Source organism: Drosophila suzukii, chromosome 2R (assembly GCF_043229965.1).
Source record: "Drosophila suzukii chromosome 2R, CBGP_Dsuzu_IsoJpt1.0, whole genome shotgun sequence".
NCBI classification, from domain to species: domain Eukaryota; kingdom Metazoa; phylum Arthropoda; class Insecta; order Diptera; family Drosophilidae; genus Drosophila; species Drosophila suzukii.
Window position 1 is genome coordinate 21,716,506 of NC_092081.1, and position 18,443 is coordinate 21,734,948.

Sequence of the window (18,443 nt, forward strand, 5' to 3'; positions counted from 1 at the left end):
AAAACTAGTTATGGGACAGGTGGTCGGCCAGGTGGAAGCAGGTGTGCGCCCTACAGCGAGTGATTCATCCGTTAAACTGGTCTTAGGTAAACTATAAGGCTTAGAAAGACAAATTTTTAAAACAGATTTAATGTGTTCAAAATACACATTTACCCATTTCAAAACTTTGTTCGATACCGACCCACCTTACATATCGTTCATTTACTATAAAGAAAACTTTTATCTCGAAATCAAATTTTTTCAGATGTGTCCCTCTTTTCAATAATGAGCAATATGATTCCTCCGAGTTAAAAACACTAGGCTTACAGTTTTGGTATGAAGTAAATAGCTAAATCTTTTTTCGTTTTGTTATTTTAATTGATGTGTCTCTTAACTTATGAGTCATAAGTATTATACAAAATATTTAACCTTCAACTCGAATAGAACTAGAATCTTATTCACATCAGCCAAGTGCAAGTGCACTTGAAATCCCCACCACCCACACTCGAAAGACCGACCCTTTCCAGCGTAGGTGATCCGTGATCGGTTGTAGTTTTCTCTTTTGCGGTTGGAGCCTCACTCCCATACAAACATATGTCCGCTTAGTAATGCCTGTATATGTGTGGGGGTATTTCTGCTTGTTTACCTGTTGCTTTTCAATTGTTTTACATTTTGCCAGAAAAGTGATTTTTCCACAATTGCCAGAACATACGGCGCTGTCTCGGGATTCCACCGAAATGCTTTTGGCCAATTAAAATTACAACAACAGGTGGGGCTCACACGCACACATGTAACGTGGTTTGTACCTGTGCGAGTGTGTGTGTGTGAGTTTGTAATCTCGACCTGACGTAAAAACAAAGACACAGCATTGCTGTTGTTGTTTTTGTTATTAGCCGCAGAAGACGACGAAGAAGAAGAAGAGGCGGCGACGAGAAAAATATATTTATTTTCGTGATACGTAATTTCTGGTGCTGTTTGGCCGCTTCAAATACACAAATTGCAATAAAACTGGTTCCCCAGGTCGAGCGTATAATAATGTACCAGGATTTTGATTATTGTTGTCGTTACCCCCTGTTCCGTTGTTGTTGTTGTTGCAGTGGCGTTGCTATTGTTTTGTTGCATGCCTTGCATTTTTCCAGTACACATTTTCCTTTTCCATTTTGCCACATTTTAACAGCAGTCCCTTCCCCTTCAACCGCCCCTTTTCCACCCCCTTCAAAAAAAACCGGCTTGACATACAGGAGTGTGCGTGAGGATGCAAGTGTGTGTGTGTATGGGGCAACTGCATTTGGAGTTTCAGCTTGGATGCAGGCACCGTGGAATGGAAAAGCCAGTTAGCAAATTAAATTGGCGTGAAAGCTTAAATACCGCAAATAGTTTTTGGTACTTGGGATCAGATGGTTATTTGGTTTCTAGGAAACTAATGTGGCTCCGTGTTTGAAAATTGTAATGAGGTTCGATAAAAAGAGCCAACTATTTCTTGTTTTTATGAAGCGTTTCCAATCATCTGGAACAAATTTACATTTTTAGAGTGGAGAACAACGTGTTTCCAAAATACAAAATTAAATTTTTACAAGGACATTTTATCTTGATTTCTGCTGTGATCTTCTACTGGTCAATGGTAAGTATATTTCATTTTATATGTTTTGTGTTTTTGATTTTAAATTTGGATTAGTAAATGGATGGATGGCCCTTCCCACTGTCTTAGTTTTTTGACCCACTGTGCTCTCCTTGTCGTATCGTTGCATCTATACACACTTACACTTCCATTTTTCCCACACCCGGCTCTCCGTCACCACGATCTCTCTCTTTATCTCTGGCTTTTAAGCTCCTGTTTGGGCTTACATCTCCGCTCAATATTGACCATTTACAGTTAGAGGCCGCTCGCTGCGCCGCTGACAGCAAATATTGCAGCTATTATTGGCATTTTCTCTCCCGCTGCAATTTTATTACCAGTTTCCTTTCCGCCGGCCAAAAGGAAAACTCCGAAAGGCTTTTCATTGAGAGATTTTCCTGGGGAGCAACAGGGTGACCTGTGCGCATGTAAATATTTTCAACCTGTATAGCCTTTAATTACTTTAGAATTGTGTTTTAAAAAGGTTTAAATGGAAAATCGTTTGAAGTACGTACAATTTTTGAATTTTATCTTTGAAGATCTTGTTGAATTAATAATTTTTTTTTCTTCGTTAAAACCAAAAAAAAAATATTTTTTTAATTTATAAAATATTAAGTTATCCTAACAATAAATAAAAAAAACTCCCGGTGTTCTGATAATTTCAACATTTCTTTATACTTACACTTATACGATTTTATAACTTCTTACTAGCAGTTCCTTAACTAAGAACATAAAATAACAAGCTATAAAGCAAGTACCAACTTTGTTCAATGTGTACTTATCGAGGGGGCGTAGAAACGCCCCTTATTTGCAAGTAATAATGGCCTTTAAAAATTCACAATTGCATTCTGATTGGAGTCTTTAAAATTGCTATCGTCGCCAAGGGGCGTTGACAGCGGATGTTTGGTAAGGGGAAAGACTGACGGGTCTGACGGGGGGGACTTCAAGTTTCGTCGCACATGACTTTATCTTGGCGTCGTTTTCATCATCGTCGCAATAGAGTTCAAAGGCCCAATTAACCAAATAAAATGCATGAAACCAGAAAACACTTTTTTTACTCATTGTTTTATAAGGCGAAATGTCATTAAATGGTATTGTAAATATTTGTGTGCAGCGATCAAATGGCAGGCGAAGCCAGTTATTCTTGTTGCCTTTGCAGCTCGTAGGAACGTGCTGGTATTTTTCAAGCGCAATCGCTTGGGTTTTCATTTGGGTTTTGAGCTTTTTAGCTTATGAGCCTGGGTGCGGAGCCGGTGTCATCAGCATAATTTACGTGCCGATGCCCGCCCATCCGAGAGTCACGTTTCCAACTCACGCTCCTTATCACATGTCGTTAAGCAGAGAAACACTTGTAGAAAATCGGAGAAATTCAAAGTACATGCTAGATGTGTGGGCTACTGTTAAGACTCTAGAAGTCGAACTGTCTCTACTTTAAATTTATATAACCTGAACATCAAAAGTCCATTATGGTTATAACTTTTCAGAACTTGAAACGCTTGATAAAATATATTTATGAATGGAGCATAATTTAAAATTCAGAAGCTTGAATAGTAGTATGAAGTATATTCATTGACTAATGTACATACACAAAAAAAAAGAAATAAAACTGGAATTGATTCAAATCATTTATGAAAACTATTTACAATCATATTTACATAAGGTCTCCATAAATTGAGCTTATGGTAATCAACCCTCATACTTATTATAGCTATAAAGACAATTACATAGGTGAAAAGTGCTACAATTTTAGACTAATCCTTATTTCTTCTTTCTAGCTATGACCAGTTTTAATAAAAGTGTAAACCTTCAATAAAACGAATTGATACAATTTAAAATTTTTTGCATTTCAATTTAAATTTGATTTTATAAATACAGTCAAACATCCATATCATGGAGTCCATAATTTAAAATTCATTGCAGAAGAGACTTAAATAAATTTTTCAGCTTGTTGTGCTAACTGAAATTTTTGTTGGAATACCTAAGGAACTACACATGTGCATTTTAAGATGATAGTATATTCTTATACCTTTTTTCAAGATATTCGCTCATCACTAATGCTCAAAATTAAGCAAAATGTACCTTTTTTTTTTTGTTACAAAGACTCAAAAATCCCCAATGCTGGTTCATCTTAGGGGACTCCCCCTGTGTATGCAAATGAGCAGCGCTTATCTCGTTTAGCCGTTGATCAGTGCTTATCAGCGGGCCCTGAACGCCCCCAATAAAAACACGAAACACATACGCAAATCTCACGCACACGGGCATGCACACATTTCGAGTAATTCAATTATTTTGTGTATTATTTTCAATGTGCAACAAAAGCGACAATAAAATAACAAGCCAGCGGCAATAGCAATACAGGCGACTTATCAACGTGTTGCTGCTGTTGTTGCAATGCTTGTTGCTGTTGCTGTTGCTGTTGCTGCTGCTGATGTTGTCGTCGATTTCAAACTGGCACTGACTGGCACTGGCACACAGCCACAGCCACAGCCACAGCTACAGCCATAGCAATTATTCTGTGTTCGCCTCAGTCGCCGCCCGTTGATTTTGATAGAGCCCGAGACTTCCGCTGGCCGAGGGGGCGGTGGGCTGCAAAGGGGGAGGAGGAGGGGCGGAAAACCGCGGGGTCGGCGGCTGGAAAAGTCCAAGGAAATTTGGCGAAAGTCGGGGCCTATCGAAAAAGGGAAGCCAAAAGGTAATATTATATGAATACATTATATTTGAGGGTATCACCGAAATCTCTTCGCTTGAAATTCGGGGGAAATGTACGTATTCATAAATTCAAGTTTCATTCAAATGTCGCCCAAAAAAATCTGTGACACCCTATAATTGTTTGAAACCACAATAGCTTTAAAGACAGTTTCATAACCCACATAACTATTTACACGAACTGAACACCACGTTAAAACGTCATTAAATTGTTATTCTTTTTTCATGCGCCATAAAGGAATTTTAAAATAAAACTGCTCGCTTTATATGTACATACTATGGAACATTAAAATACTGAATAAAAAGATTAAATAATATTATAAAAATCTAATGATGTCGCTGTCTGTCCTGCTTAAGATTATTATTATTTACGTTCCCTTGTTCTCTTTTTATGTAAATTCTCCGAACTAATGTGCTGCTAGTATAATAGCTGAAAAATAAATTTTAAATTGTATTGTTAATTGAATACAATAACATCAAAATGTATTCAAAAGTGGTAATTAATTTAGCTAACAAATTTGCCCATATAAATATAATATGGACTTTTATCGACAATGTTATTAATTTAAAGCTTTGGAATAATCGCATTAAGATAACAAAACTGTATGATTGATTATAAAAAGATATAATAGATAATACCTGCGACAACAAAGATATGTTTTTCAATTATAAACTTATCTCTTTCGAAACTATTTTAACTATGAGACACACAAATATAAGATTGCTAAATAAATACTATAAAAATAAATAAATTCAAAATGTGTTTAAAAAAGCGCGCCGGCGCGTTAACTAACCCTTAAAACAAGTTGGCATTTCCGATTAACATGATTATCGATTTATCAGCAGTGCTGTAAAACAGCCGAACTACACTGCGCACAGTTATTTGCTTTGGTGCTGCCAGGTGGCGCGAAGCACTGTGATATCGATTCTGCTCCGGTCGCCTATTCAAAATACTATATTTAATATTAAAAATATATTTTTTTCATTTATTAGGACTTTTTGGGCATCTCGGTTTTTGAATGTTAGGTAACCCTAGTTCTGAAGGTAAATAAAAGTATAGATTTGTATTCAAATACAAACGATAACAAAATTCCTTTGAGCGCCTTTATCTAATTTTCAGTACCGGAGTCTGGCAACTCTGCCGCCATCTGTTCTACAGTTTGACATGCACACAGTTTTGGAGTAACTCAAAATATTTTCGCTATGGTTTTTTTTTAATAATTTCGTGTGTGAAACGGTGATATTATTGATTTTCTATTGCATTTAATGCACTGGCCAGCTGGGACAGATCGAAATCCGGTGAAAGACTCTGCGGATCTCGCACACGGAGGCAGTGAAAAAGTTTTGTTTACCTTTTTTTCGATATCCCAGAGTTCTGCGATTTCCCTGCCACTGTGTGCGTGTGCGAGTGCCCGTGTGTGCCTGTGTGTGTGTGTGTGAGCTGGTGTGCAAAAATGGAAATGCATTCTCAATAAAATAAAATCAAACAAATGTGCCAACCGCTAAAAAGTAGTGCATTCTAAAATTGGTTGCTAAAGCTGCGCACATGGAAAATGTGCCCGATATATCCACCAGCGCTTCGTCTTCTTCTTCTTCTACTTCTACTTCCACACTGAAACTCCAAAGTAAGTTGGCCCCAACTCCCCCGCCCCCCTCTCAATATACATTTCATATCTGCGGCATTGTATCTCCCCTGTATCTCCGATTTTCGACCTGATAACCAGGCTCTCTCTGATATTGGTTTTCCAATTAGTTTTTGTTTTGTTGTGTTTCGCTTCGCGTTGCGTTTTGTTTTTACGTGGTTGGGGGTTTCTTTGGGCCGTTAACCCATTGGTGCGCATTGGTATTATTACAAATTTTGTAGTATGGTTTAAATCCCAATAGTGTTTCATCATTATAAGATTACTATGGTTTTTAAATGGTAGGATGGATTGTTTGAAAATTCCTATAGACCCCATCAGCTGTTCTCTAGATTCGTTTAATATATGTATGGCAACTCTCAAAATCATAATATAGGTGCTGGAATTTCACTTTGTTTATACATTTGTAAGCCCCTACTTGCTCATTACACATAGTTTTATGAGTTTAGATAAGATAAAGTTTTCAAGACAAAACCAATCTTTAAATAATTTATTATAGATAGGCTATCTCTACCCTTACTATGCGTTTTTTAGGCTTTCGAATTTTATTGGAAGAATAGAACAATTAGGGAAAATATCAGAAAAATTCCAAGAGTTTCAATGTATATTTTTTATAACACACAATTTGAAAATAAGTGATAAACAAAAAAGTCAAAAAACAAAATAGGCAAATATAATGTCTAGACTTTGAATTACAATCAGTTGAACCAATCATAAGCTGATAAACCCTATCAAAAATATTTAGTCTACTCAGCCAAAGTGTACTTCCCATCCAAAGTTCTTGAATATTATGTGGTTTAGTCATCTTTGATTTGTCCTCTTTCTTAACCCTTTGGCGACAATCTATGTGCAGAATCTATTGACATATTTATCGAACTCCTTCCCCAGCTGGCATATCTAACGCTCTTTTGATTTATGCTTCTAATAAAAATTCAATAGACTTGCAATTTGTCCAGCTACCCAGAAAGTTTTGTTTCCCCATAGCTCCTACTCCACCAATAGTGCAAAGCACGTGGTAAAGCACGGTGGGACAATGCAGAAAAAATTTTAAAAAAATATTACAGAATATTTAAACACAGATTTTTCATTTTATAAATTATAATAATTTTGTACAATATTGAAATTAATACACGATCTTATTGAAATAAAAATTGAAATAAAAGAAAGTTAAAAATATTAATTTTAGTATTTAAGTTTTAAATACATTTGTTTTTAACAGCTAAAATTCTTATCGTTCACTTGTAAAAAAATTGTATACTTGGCAATAATATTAATCATGGAGCTGGGGTATAGGTATGCTAAAGAAATCGAAATTAATATAACCAAATATTTTAAAAGGATAATATTACCTATTAACTATTCTATTCTATCTTCTATTTATTTAAGCTTTAGGACCTTTAGGTTATTTCAGTTTAATTTGAATTTGCATTGATAGTCCAGGTTTGAACATTTTACAGCCGTTTTCAATAAAATCTGACAAAATAAACAAAAATACGATTTATGCTTCAAAAATATTTTTTAAAATCTAATTTGAAACTGATTTGCCCCACTGTGGCTGGCCCGTTGCACATCAAAGCCGCGACGAGCGCAAAAATATGCGAAGCTTCAGCCAAGAGTGTTTTATGTGTAACGCGGCTCCCTGCGCCCCGATCCCCCGAATCCCCTGAATCCTCGGATGCCTATCCCTGGGTTGTTGTGGCTGCTCTGCCATACATTACAATGAAGTATGTGCGCCCGAATGGATGGCCAGCCAACAGCCAGCGGCCCCACCTATGTGTTCTATTCCGATCCTGGGCCGAATCAGGAGGTTTATTTTGCCTGGCGGCAGGCGACCTTTTCGCACAGACAGCCAAAAAATCAGGAGCAGGGGGCGCAGACACTTGTCCACTTGGGGTCATGTGGCGCTTTCCACCCACCCACTTTTCCGCTTTTCCCCAAAACACAGCCAACTGAAGGCGGCGTCAACGGCTAATTATGACCCGCACGTTTTTGCGAAAACAAACACACATGGCTTGGGGGTGTGGAAAACACTGGCTGAGCAGGGGTGGCGGGAAAATTCAGGGAAGCAGGGGGGGGGGGGAAACTAGGGGAGCCGGACAAGTGTTTAGGCTACATTTTGAAATGTTTCCGGCGCGCACTTTACGTTCCGTGTCGCTTTCAGCCTTGAGAGTCTATATTTGGCAACGCATGCCGGGGCAGGGACCCCCATTTTCCTCTGTCCCTAAATCTACCCCCCTCGGAAAAGCTACCCCCATTACTTTCTCCTCCTTTCTTGGCTGGCAGCTCGCTGTTTGTTTGTTGCACTTTTATTGCGTTTTGTGCCGGGGTTGCTCGGCTAAGTAGTCCTTCGTCCCTGCCATAAACATGTCGTCTTTCGCTTGATTTAGCGTTTGGTGGACCCCCTTATCCCCCCAATTGTTGGCCAACAAAATAGAGTGTCCGAGCCACTGACCGCTCTAGGCATACGCCGCGTATACGTAATGCTCGATGTCCCTTTTTCTTTTTTTTTGCGGACCCTGGGAAAGTGCAACAATGGGAGCCACGCCTCCTGCTCTGTCACATGCGCTTCTAATTCAAAGCTTTCGGCACTCGATCGAGATGGAGTCATAAATCTTGTGCCGCTCATGAAGTTTCCATTGAATCTGCATACAATGGGGCTGGTTGCTTTTTGGGGCCACTCTAAATTGCTCAATTCAAGAATGTGGTCTCGAAATCGAGAACAAAACGTTTCGAAAGCACTTAAATCATAAAGGAGCTGTCAGGATTTAGGATCGGAATAGGGAAGATTTTTTATCAAGTTCTATCCTTTTTTTTTCAAAATCCGTATTTGGTAAGGGCTTTCCAGTATTCATAGTTAGTTCTATCATTAAAGATGTTGAATGTACATATGTGGTTTCTATCTCTTGAGATCTGAATTTAAGATCACATACAAGTAAATAAATTGTACCATATTATATTTTTCCCTTGAACTAATAATGATTTGATTGTTAGCAACTCTAGTGGAAAATACTGTATGCATTTTTTTCATGGTTTCCATTTAGACCAAATAAATTCCAAAACTGTTCTAGCCCATTACCTAGTAGTCTTACGAATTTATAATGTTTTACGAGAGGATTCATTTCCTTATATTGTACTTATCCTATGATCTAATATAGATCACCTAACATGTCATTTATTACTTAATGTTTTATTTAAAAATACGAACTATATTAAACATTTTTCTTGGATTCCCTTTAGTCCAAATCGATTCCAGTAATATCCTGATACCAACCCTATAAATCCCTTAAATCCTAGCTTACATTAAATACTTAAATTATTTTATTAAATATATACTTATTGCATTTTTTCTTGTTTTCCCCTTAGGCCAAATAAATTCCAAAAATGTCCTGATCCGATCGCAGAGCAGCGGCAAGCTAAGCAGCAATGAAGCAAAATCAGCGAAGGCAACAGCAGCAACCAGTACAACGACGACTCTGCGAGCGGCCAAGCTCAAGATCGGGGCCATGCAACAGCAGAAGCAGCAACTCCAGCAGCAGCAGCAGCAGCAACACCAGACGGCGAACGGCAGCAACATTATCCTGCTGCGCGGCACTCGCAACGAGAATGGCCAGATCATCATCCAGAACAAACAGGACATACTCAGCCTGCTCAGCGAACAACAGCAGCAGCAGCAGCAGGAGAAGAGCCACTCCTCCACGGCCATCACGCTCAATCAATTGCCCACGGCCACCACGGTGGCTAGGAAGACCATTGTGCAGACCTCCAGTGGAACAACCAGCGGCAGCAACTCCACCATTTCCATTGTGGCCAGTGGCAACAGCAACAACAAAGAGGCCAGCAGCAACACGATCCTTCTGCAAACCCCCATCAATGCCAGTCAGTTGGAGAGCGTTTTAAAGGCCCAGGAGCGTTCCAAACAGGCGAATGCCACGCAAACCAAGATGGTGGAGCGGCCCTTTATGCTGAAACATGTAAGGGTATATATATTTATTTCCTAATATATTTTAATAACTTATTTAAATACTATTTACAGGCCTCCCGCAGCCTCAGTTCTGAGAGCAACTGCGACAGCAAATCACCCTTTGTCTTGCAAACGCTGAAGCGTCTGGAGAAGTCTCAGTCCATACTGGTCATACGCAACTCAGCGGCCACGTCGGCGGCAGCCAACACTTCCATGGCCACCTCGCCACCAACTGGCAATGGTCTTGCCACCTCCAGTATTCTAAGCGTGACACGCACCTCGAAGGCGACCAAGGGCGTGGCAGGAGCTCTGCACAAGCTCAAGGCGGCGGCAGCAACAGTGGCCACCAGTGGAGGAGCAACATCAGCCGGAGCAACCTCGTCATCCACAGCCACCACTATCCTAAGGCTAGGAAAAAGCGCCACCACATTGGCCATCAATGGAGGCAGCAAGCTAGAGGCAACGACAAACACAGCAGCAACAGCAACAGCAGCAGCCACAGTGACAACGACAACATCAAATAAATTGCCCAACGCGGTGACAACCGAGCAGCAGCCACAGCAGCAACCATCGACAACAACGCAAACGAATGTGCCACTTGGGAACGGTAAGTCTCGAGGATTTGGTATCACCGAATTTCAAATGGGACGCATAAATTGCCAGCGGCGATTTCGGCAGGTGTTGCTGCTGCAGGTGCATTTGCATCGGGACCGGGAAACAAAGCCTGGCGCAGTCTCCTGGCTGAAGATATCCCTTCTTTGTTAGCTCATTTTGGGACTATCTCTCTCTTTGGTCTAACTTCTATTTCTGTTTAGTTTCGAAATTTTCGCTGATTTACCAGGAATTTCGGCGAACGTGGCCTGCCTAACAATTATTCAATTAAATCGCATAGCGTCTTGACCGCCCCCTCGGGGCTTCATCTGCACTCAGCTGTGAATGCCATTGATTTTCACACCCGAATCAGTCGGCTACTCCCTGGTGTCCGGTGTTTTGCTTTTGGCCAGGGCAAAACAAACAGCCAACAACAAGGGGCTGACCAGCCTGTGTGTGCCGTCTTCATTAGCGCTGTGTGTGCTGAGTAACAAGTTACGAGTTATCAGAAAGTTTCCACCAAGTGGCGGCCGGCTCAATGAATTCCTAAGGAACACAAAGAAAAAACGAAAACAAATCAATTCGTTTGGGCGTAAAGTGCTCAAGACTTTCAATGATTCCAATTTGAGCCAATTGAAAGTTGCAACTTAAGTTGGGAAATCTTTTTATTTCGAAAAATTCGAAGCTGTATGATATAAACATTCTTTCTTGTATATTTTATAACGTTGGAATGGCACTTAATTAACAACCTATTATTATTTAACTCCTTTTAATTGATCATTATCAATATTATATTTCTTACTAAGCAGTAATTTTTCCACAACTGACGATCTTTGGCATTATCCATTGAGACCTTGTATATGAATTTTTTATCACTTAAGAACTATTGAAATTTGGAACTTAACATAGGGAACCGTTAAGTTGTCTTTAAAAATCTTTTTCATATAAAAAAATCAAATTTTTTTTGAATTTTACGTTTATTTGTTTATACTCCATCACATTAAAATCCATTACAATAAATTAACTTACATATAATTGTTTTGTTCTTTTTTTCTTACTAAAAAAAATATGACACTTGCTTAAAATTCCAATATTATATGAATATAACGTTCCTTTGGTTATATTCCATCACATATGAACGGGATTCAATTAAGAGCCTATTATTATTATAGTCCTTTCAGGTATTAATATTAGAGTTCTTATCAAAGACCATATGACACTTGCTAAAGTATTAACTAACTGACTGGTTCTGTTATAAAAAGTCATAGCAATCTATATCATATGTGTTAGCATCTTTAATTCATTCAAAATACAAATTTATAAAACATTTAAAAGTGCAGACTTTATTTTCTTGGATGCCATGTTGATTTTAATAAATCAAGCAAGTGTCATATGACCTAAAGCTGTCATTCTTAAATAACTAAGGATCTTTGATTTCAATTATTGGGACATTATAAATATATTTCCCGGCACTAAATATTATCCAATGGGCAATGAGTACTTTAAACTACTCCTTGGTCATGCCCACGCATTTAAGCAGCGCTTAATAAATTTTCGGAAAATTCCCCAGAGATCCAAGTGCCGATTAGCCAAGTTGACAACTCGAAAGCGATTGGGCAACGCCCTGGGAAACGGGCAATGTGCTGAGGTCCACAGAAAAAGTCGCACTCGAGAGATTCGTGGGGGAGCAGCGATGATTATTGCACTCGATACATGAGTGTCTTCTTGGCCGGCGATTCTGCTGACGGGCCAAAACGATGGGCGAAGTGTCTAAGTGATTTTTAAGCCAGATTCGAGTTATGGCCAAAGGCAACATCTCGTTCGTTCGTTCGTGGGGGTGTTGAGCTGCTGAGTTGTCGTCGGCATATTTGCAATATTGCTCAAGTATTGCTGATGTTTCAATTGCCCAACGAGCGTGTCTACATATGTGTGTTGAATGCAGACTTTTAGAAGATCTCTATCTGATTTGCAGTTAAACAAATGCAAAAGCAAAGCCGGCAACTTTGCCCGCTTGCATTTTATTGATAAAACTTTGGCCGGCTCTGAATTTAAAATATTTTAATTTAGTTTGGCTTTAGTTTTTGGGCCCCCGTTGTTGTTGTTTTCCTGTTATCCTATCATATTCGCCATGGCCATTAGCTAAAAGGCGGCCAACCTTCAAAAAAAATAAGTAAAACTGAAATAAAGCCACGAAATTTGCCTTTCGGTGGGCTCTTCTATCACTCTTTTTTTTCGCCCCAAAGGCAAGCAAATTAAACAAATTACCCCCACACACATGTGGAGCCCTGAGATACTTTTGCATGCAAGTCTCGTCAAAAAAGAAAAAGAATCTAAAAAAATCAGAACAAGCGTTACAATTCGTTTTCCACTGTTTTTTGTGCACTTTTCTTCAGAAATCCTTTTGGCCGAGCCTTGTGTGCTTCATTATCATTATTTGAGTCCGTTCCTCTGTCTCTTTCCTTGAGCACATAATTGCCAAGAGAAATAAAAAAGTTGGTGCTTTGTTTTGCACAAAACTTTTGCATTTCCGTTGTTATGAAACTTGAGCGCGTCCAAAAAAATAAGAAAAAAAGCTGTTAGAGAGTGCCAGAAGTGAGTGAAAAAAGTGTCTGAAAAAAAGGAAGAATAGGGTCGGCTCTACAATCTTTTCGTGTGAGTTAAATTACAAAATATGATGGCCGGCGCCTGGCACCACTTCACACAGGGCCAAAAAAAAGAGGTGGGATCGTGGAAGGTGTCCTCCTGTAGGTGGCTAATTAGATAACACTGGGCCTAATTTGACGCTGCCACGCCCACTGGCCGCCGCCGCCCTTGCTTTTCACTTGTTTTTCCTGTGCAGAAACACACGAACATGGGACACCTCGTTTGATTATTGTGTCAAAGTCCTGGCTCTTGTTTTCTTTGGTCTTTTACCCACTTTCAGTCGGTGTTTGCCATGCCCTGATTTGCTTTGGCCATTTGTGCCGCATTTCATTTAGAACTCTAATCACACATTATTTCCTCAAATTCAATGCTCGTTTTTCACCGCTCATTTAAGCGAGGCTGCAGTTTAATTGCAGTCACGTCAAAGGTGACAAATTTGATGCATTTAAATAATTTATTTTTAAAATTCCCAAGCGAATTTTAGTTTGAAAATCATAATCACTTACACAATTGTAAATTTTACACAATGGGGCGGGTCGATATGAGAGCCTATGGGGGAACGTAATCTTAAAAAATGTAAAACGCATTGGCCCAAAAGTAAATAATTGCTAACCGAGTTAAATATTTGTACTTTATTTACATTTAGGGTAGGTCACCAAACTCAATACCTGGTTACCAACAGCACAAGTTATAGTATATAATATAGAAAAATCGGACGCCAATCATTGCCCGTTTTAAAGATTTTCCCAGAAATCCTTGTGGTAATTATTACAAAAAAAGTCTATGACCATATTTTTAGATCTGTTCTCACTCTTATTTTGGTCATAACTTCATTAAATGGTTCCTAGCAGTTTATTGAAATTGAGTGCTTTCGCCACGCAGCTGCTAATAATATGCTTATATAGAGCTGTGAAAAGTATAATAGCACCACTAACATACAAAACGCTACTTAAAATTTAAATTTTTATTAAGTCTCAAAACCTTTTTTTGGTGGTTTGACCAAACTTTTATTATTAATTTTAAATAAGCTTTATTTAAAACTTTAAACTTACTTAAGAAAATATATGATAAGCTATTGGGATGGACGAAAAATTATATGACAAACATATTTTTTTTTTAAATCACTAAAAATTACAAATAATTAACTACATCGTTAGTTAGCGGTTGATAGAAATTAATTTTACGTTTTATCTCTTAGCATACTCTTTGAGCTTACTGCCTATTATGACTTAGAAACGATGAAACAGGACAGGATCCTCGTTTTAGAGGAATTTTGCACCAAGAATCATTAGTAATATCTAAGGTGATGGTTTGGGGCGTTTTAGAGTGAATGAATGAAATGGTATTTTAAAAAAATGTAAGACTTGTGATTGAACAATCGACAGCGTAAGAATAAATGGATTGAGTTCCTATATCGGTTGATGAAATTGATTCTGCACAACAAAATGTCGCCGTTCAGTGGTACAGTGAAGACTCTTGAACATGGTCTTCACCTTCAAAGATGACAGGGCAACTATTCTAAAGATAAGAACTGCTATCATCCTGGGGGTCGAAAAAAGAACTGAATTGAATTAAAAATCAAAAGACGATTATGTATTGCTATAAAAATCGACTCGGCGGATTCACTTAATGAAATTTATAATTAAAATGACAAGTTACTTAGGAAGTGAACCATAAAATGGCAACAAGGCAATATTTTCTAAAACTTCCGGCTATTTTTCTTCAATAAGTTCTTCAACATAACCTAACAAACAAACCAATATTTACAAGGATGAAGTGTTAGCAACTAAACAACATTTCTATGTAAATCTTTTTATAGAAAACTCTATAAACTAAAGACGAAACTGTTTTCAAGCTTGATTTTATGCTCAGCTGCTGAAATTTACTTAAAATCCAACTACCATTTTAACGATTTAATTATGCAAACTGATGTTATCTGCACATTCTGTCGCTTTTGGGTTTAGGTAAAGTAATACCAAAATTCTTCCCTGGAATATTTCTATCAATAACCCAAATACTATGCTAATATTAATTTCGGTTTAAAATATATAGTTATTATGAAGTATATATTAAATAAATCCCATGCGTTGTGGCGTGTGTTGCAGGTGCGTCCGTGTCCATGTTGCATAGTTGCGCTTCGGGTTTGATTAAAAATTCCAGCGTCAACTTGGCTGCCCACCGGAAGGTGTGCAAAGGTTTTCCAGGCACGTGTAAATTCCTCACCTACCCCTCCATGGACTCTGCTTTTTTGTTTTGTTTGTTGTGCTTCCTGGATTTTGTTATTGTTTTGGTTTCTCCGGGTTTTTTGGGGTAGGACCAAATGGATCCGACGAAGAGCCTCTCAGTTTTTAGGTGGGCGATGGTCGGCGGTTTGGGGTTAATCTATTGCGCAGGTCTCTAACGGTCGGGAACAACCCCTAAATATTGTTGTGCAATAGAAATGTGTAGGTGCCTTTTGTGGACCAACCCACACAGTTCTTTCGGCATTCCAGGGAAATTAGGCTAATGTCGATTGTCATGGTTTATTTACAGGATAAGAATAGCGGTAATTTAACCATAATCAATGGTTAACTATTGTTTAGGGTTTGTAGATTGCTTTAAAAATAAGTTGATGGTCTTAGAACATATTTTTAGATTTAAGAATAAGTTGTATAGCCTCCCACCTATTCAGTATTTTGAAGACCTAAACTCCTTTACCACCCCCCACGATATCCATCATCTCGATTACCCTCTCGCTCGCTCTTGCTTAGGTTTAAAGCTGCTGGCAACCGACGAATCCGGGCCCAAATGCAATAACTCGGCCCGAACCACAGGACTCGGATCCTGTCGGCTAGCCGAATGTCCTTGCCATCCGCTGGCAGTTGCCAGCTTTCAGCCTGCCGCTTTCAGTTTTCAGTTTTCAGACCTTGGCCAAGCGTGTCGGACGTGGCTTTCTCTTGGCCCTGCGGAAAAACTAGCTACGTTACGTACCGTTCTACGTATATCGCCATATCGCCCTATCGCCATGCTTACGTGAAGATGGCTCTTCCAATATTTGCCCGTGCATCGACATTAAATGTCCACAGACTGGTTGATCTGGCAATAAGGTTTACACAAACATGATTTAATCGGGAGAGCTTCGTTCGCGGAATCTTCCAATTTGCCTCAATTTGTTTATGTAATTTGTTTACACTTTACTCCAGCCCCTTCGACTCTATTTGTTGTTTGCTTTCCGTTCTTGTTGTTGTTCCATTCGATGTTGTGTGTGGTCAATTTAAATTGGTGTACTTAAGATCTCTGGACTATACCATATAATATTCCCTACTTATAAATATGTGTGTTTTATGTGTCTACTGTATGTTTATTTCTGTAGTGGTTTATTGGTTGATTGATGTTGTTAATTGATGTTTTAGTGTAAACACACCTATTTGTATGACATATATTTTAAGAACGAGTAAGATAAGAAATATATTTTTGATATGCCCCCGGCAATTGTGAATCACGAAATTTTTAGACATTGTTTAGGGACACGAGACTTGAGCTTATCTGAGTCTAGTTTTCAACTGGCAGCTGTCACTTGATAAGTCGGATAAATATATATATTTTCCTTGGATCTGCCAAAACTCCCTCGCGGCTTGGCCAACTGCTTTAAGGTTGAACTCTAGTTCAAGGTTCAGTCTCTCGACTGGGGGAAATGCAAACAAATCCAATAGTTAAAGTTAAGTTACAAACATAAATATTTAAACATAGTTAGTTGGGTTGTCCAGGAAATTTGTGAAATTTCAGTGCCGACCGTTTTGAGATCTGTGTTGACACACGACGACTCGAGATGAAGGAGAAGGAGATGTCAAGATAGGCGGCCTACCTTATCAGCATCACGAAGTGACATTATCAACCCGAACTAAGCCTAAAATCTACTCCCCGTACTAATTTATGGCTGAGAAAAAAATAATACAACTTACAAATTTAACGAACAAAATTGTAGGAAATAATCCGCTCCGGTCGGTCCATTCAGTCAACTCACGTATCCCCGAGCGATCAGACGTTTAAGGTGGACCAAAAAAAACGATATCGGGGTGCATAAAGTGTGATTTTAGTGATCAGTGATCGGTGATCGGTGAACAGTTAACGGAAAGTTTCAGCCATGGCGGGCTACAGATCGCTGCCTTTGGCTCCGGTGGCTGCAACGGCGGCGGTGCAACCCACGATGGGCGGAGTGCCACCCACGATGGCTGCCTACGCCCACCACCAATCGATGACGGCGATGTCGAACAACGGTATTATCTATCAGTCGGCGGTGCACGCCTCCATTCACAGCCTCAATACGGTCCAGAGCCAGCACCGATCCTCAACCACCACCCATCATCACATTCTAGCCACCGCAACAGCGACGGCGACTGCAACAGCGGCGGCGGCAGCTGCAACAGCAACCGCTGCAGCGGCGGCGGCAGCAGCAGTTGTTGCACTACCGACGGCAGCAGCAACAGCCGCAGCACCGCAGCAACATGCAGCCTACGGACAGCAGCAGCAGCAGCAACATCACCAGCAGCAGCAGCATCTTGCCCAGCAGAGCCATCAGCAACATCAGCAGCAGCAGCAGCAACAGCAACACCAGCAGCAACAACTGATGACCCATCAGCAACACTCGGTGGCTCAGCAGCAACACCACCAACACCTGCAGCAGCAACAGCAACTGCAGCAGCAGCAACAGCACCACCACCATCATCACCACCACCACCACCAGCAGTTGTCGCTGCACCAGAACCACCTGTACTTCAGCGGTGCCAGTTTGGGTCACCACCACCACCATCGGCAGATCTTCAGTCATCTGCAGAGCGCCCTAATGCCGCTCAGTGTCAGTAAGTATGCCCTCTCAAGGCCCCTCGAACGGGGCGTGGCAGGTCCAATTTATTAATGAGGGATCGGAAATTAAGGTTGGACTATATGTATAAATTTGATGACTATTGAAGTTGGTAAAGTGAAAAGAACTCAGAGATCGCTTTAGAGAAATGTTTTAAAAAGAAAAATTAAATAATAAGAAGTTCCTAAGTCAATTGCCTATGTTGCTTTTTTATAAAATTTCAATAGTGAATGATAAATTTAGTTTGAATTTCCTCAGTAACTTTTCTAAAGATCATCTTTACCAACTTACAATAGCCTTTGATCTAAAGATTTATTGGTGTCGCATGTTCTGTTCTTTAAGTGCTTCTACTATCGATGTTGTGTGTATTTAATATATTTTTTAACTCAATGTGTGTGTATTTCTGTTAGAAATATCAATATATTGATATATGTATTGGCATATATGCCAAAAAGACCCTTAAATTCT

The 18,443-nt window shown here is 39.4% G+C and overlaps 1 protein-coding gene across 9 annotated transcripts in view; it reads left to right on the forward strand.

Moving 5' to 3' along the window:
- Positions 1 to 5,460: 5,460 nt before the first annotated feature.
- Positions 5,461 to 18,443, forward strand: part of Camta (Calmodulin-binding transcription activator) — a 36,740-nt gene continuing 23,757 nt past the window's right edge. For 4 of the 9 annotated variants that reach the window (XM_017073711.4, XM_017073712.4, XM_017073714.4 and 1 more), the window contains exons 1-3: positions 5,461 to 5,925; positions 9,304 to 9,911; positions 9,974 to 10,508. In XM_017073711.4, the coding sequence (XP_016929200.2) occupies positions 5,847 to 5,925; positions 9,304 to 9,911; positions 9,974 to 10,508 (1,222 nt within the window). In that variant the 5' untranslated portion in view covers positions 5,461 to 5,846. Of the gene's footprint in view, positions 5,926 to 9,303; positions 9,912 to 9,973; positions 10,509 to 17,183; positions 17,974 to 18,443 lie in introns of those variants that run through there. The other 5 variants (XM_017073708.4, XM_017073710.4, XM_065863559.2 and 2 more) reach the window with 4 other exon arrangements.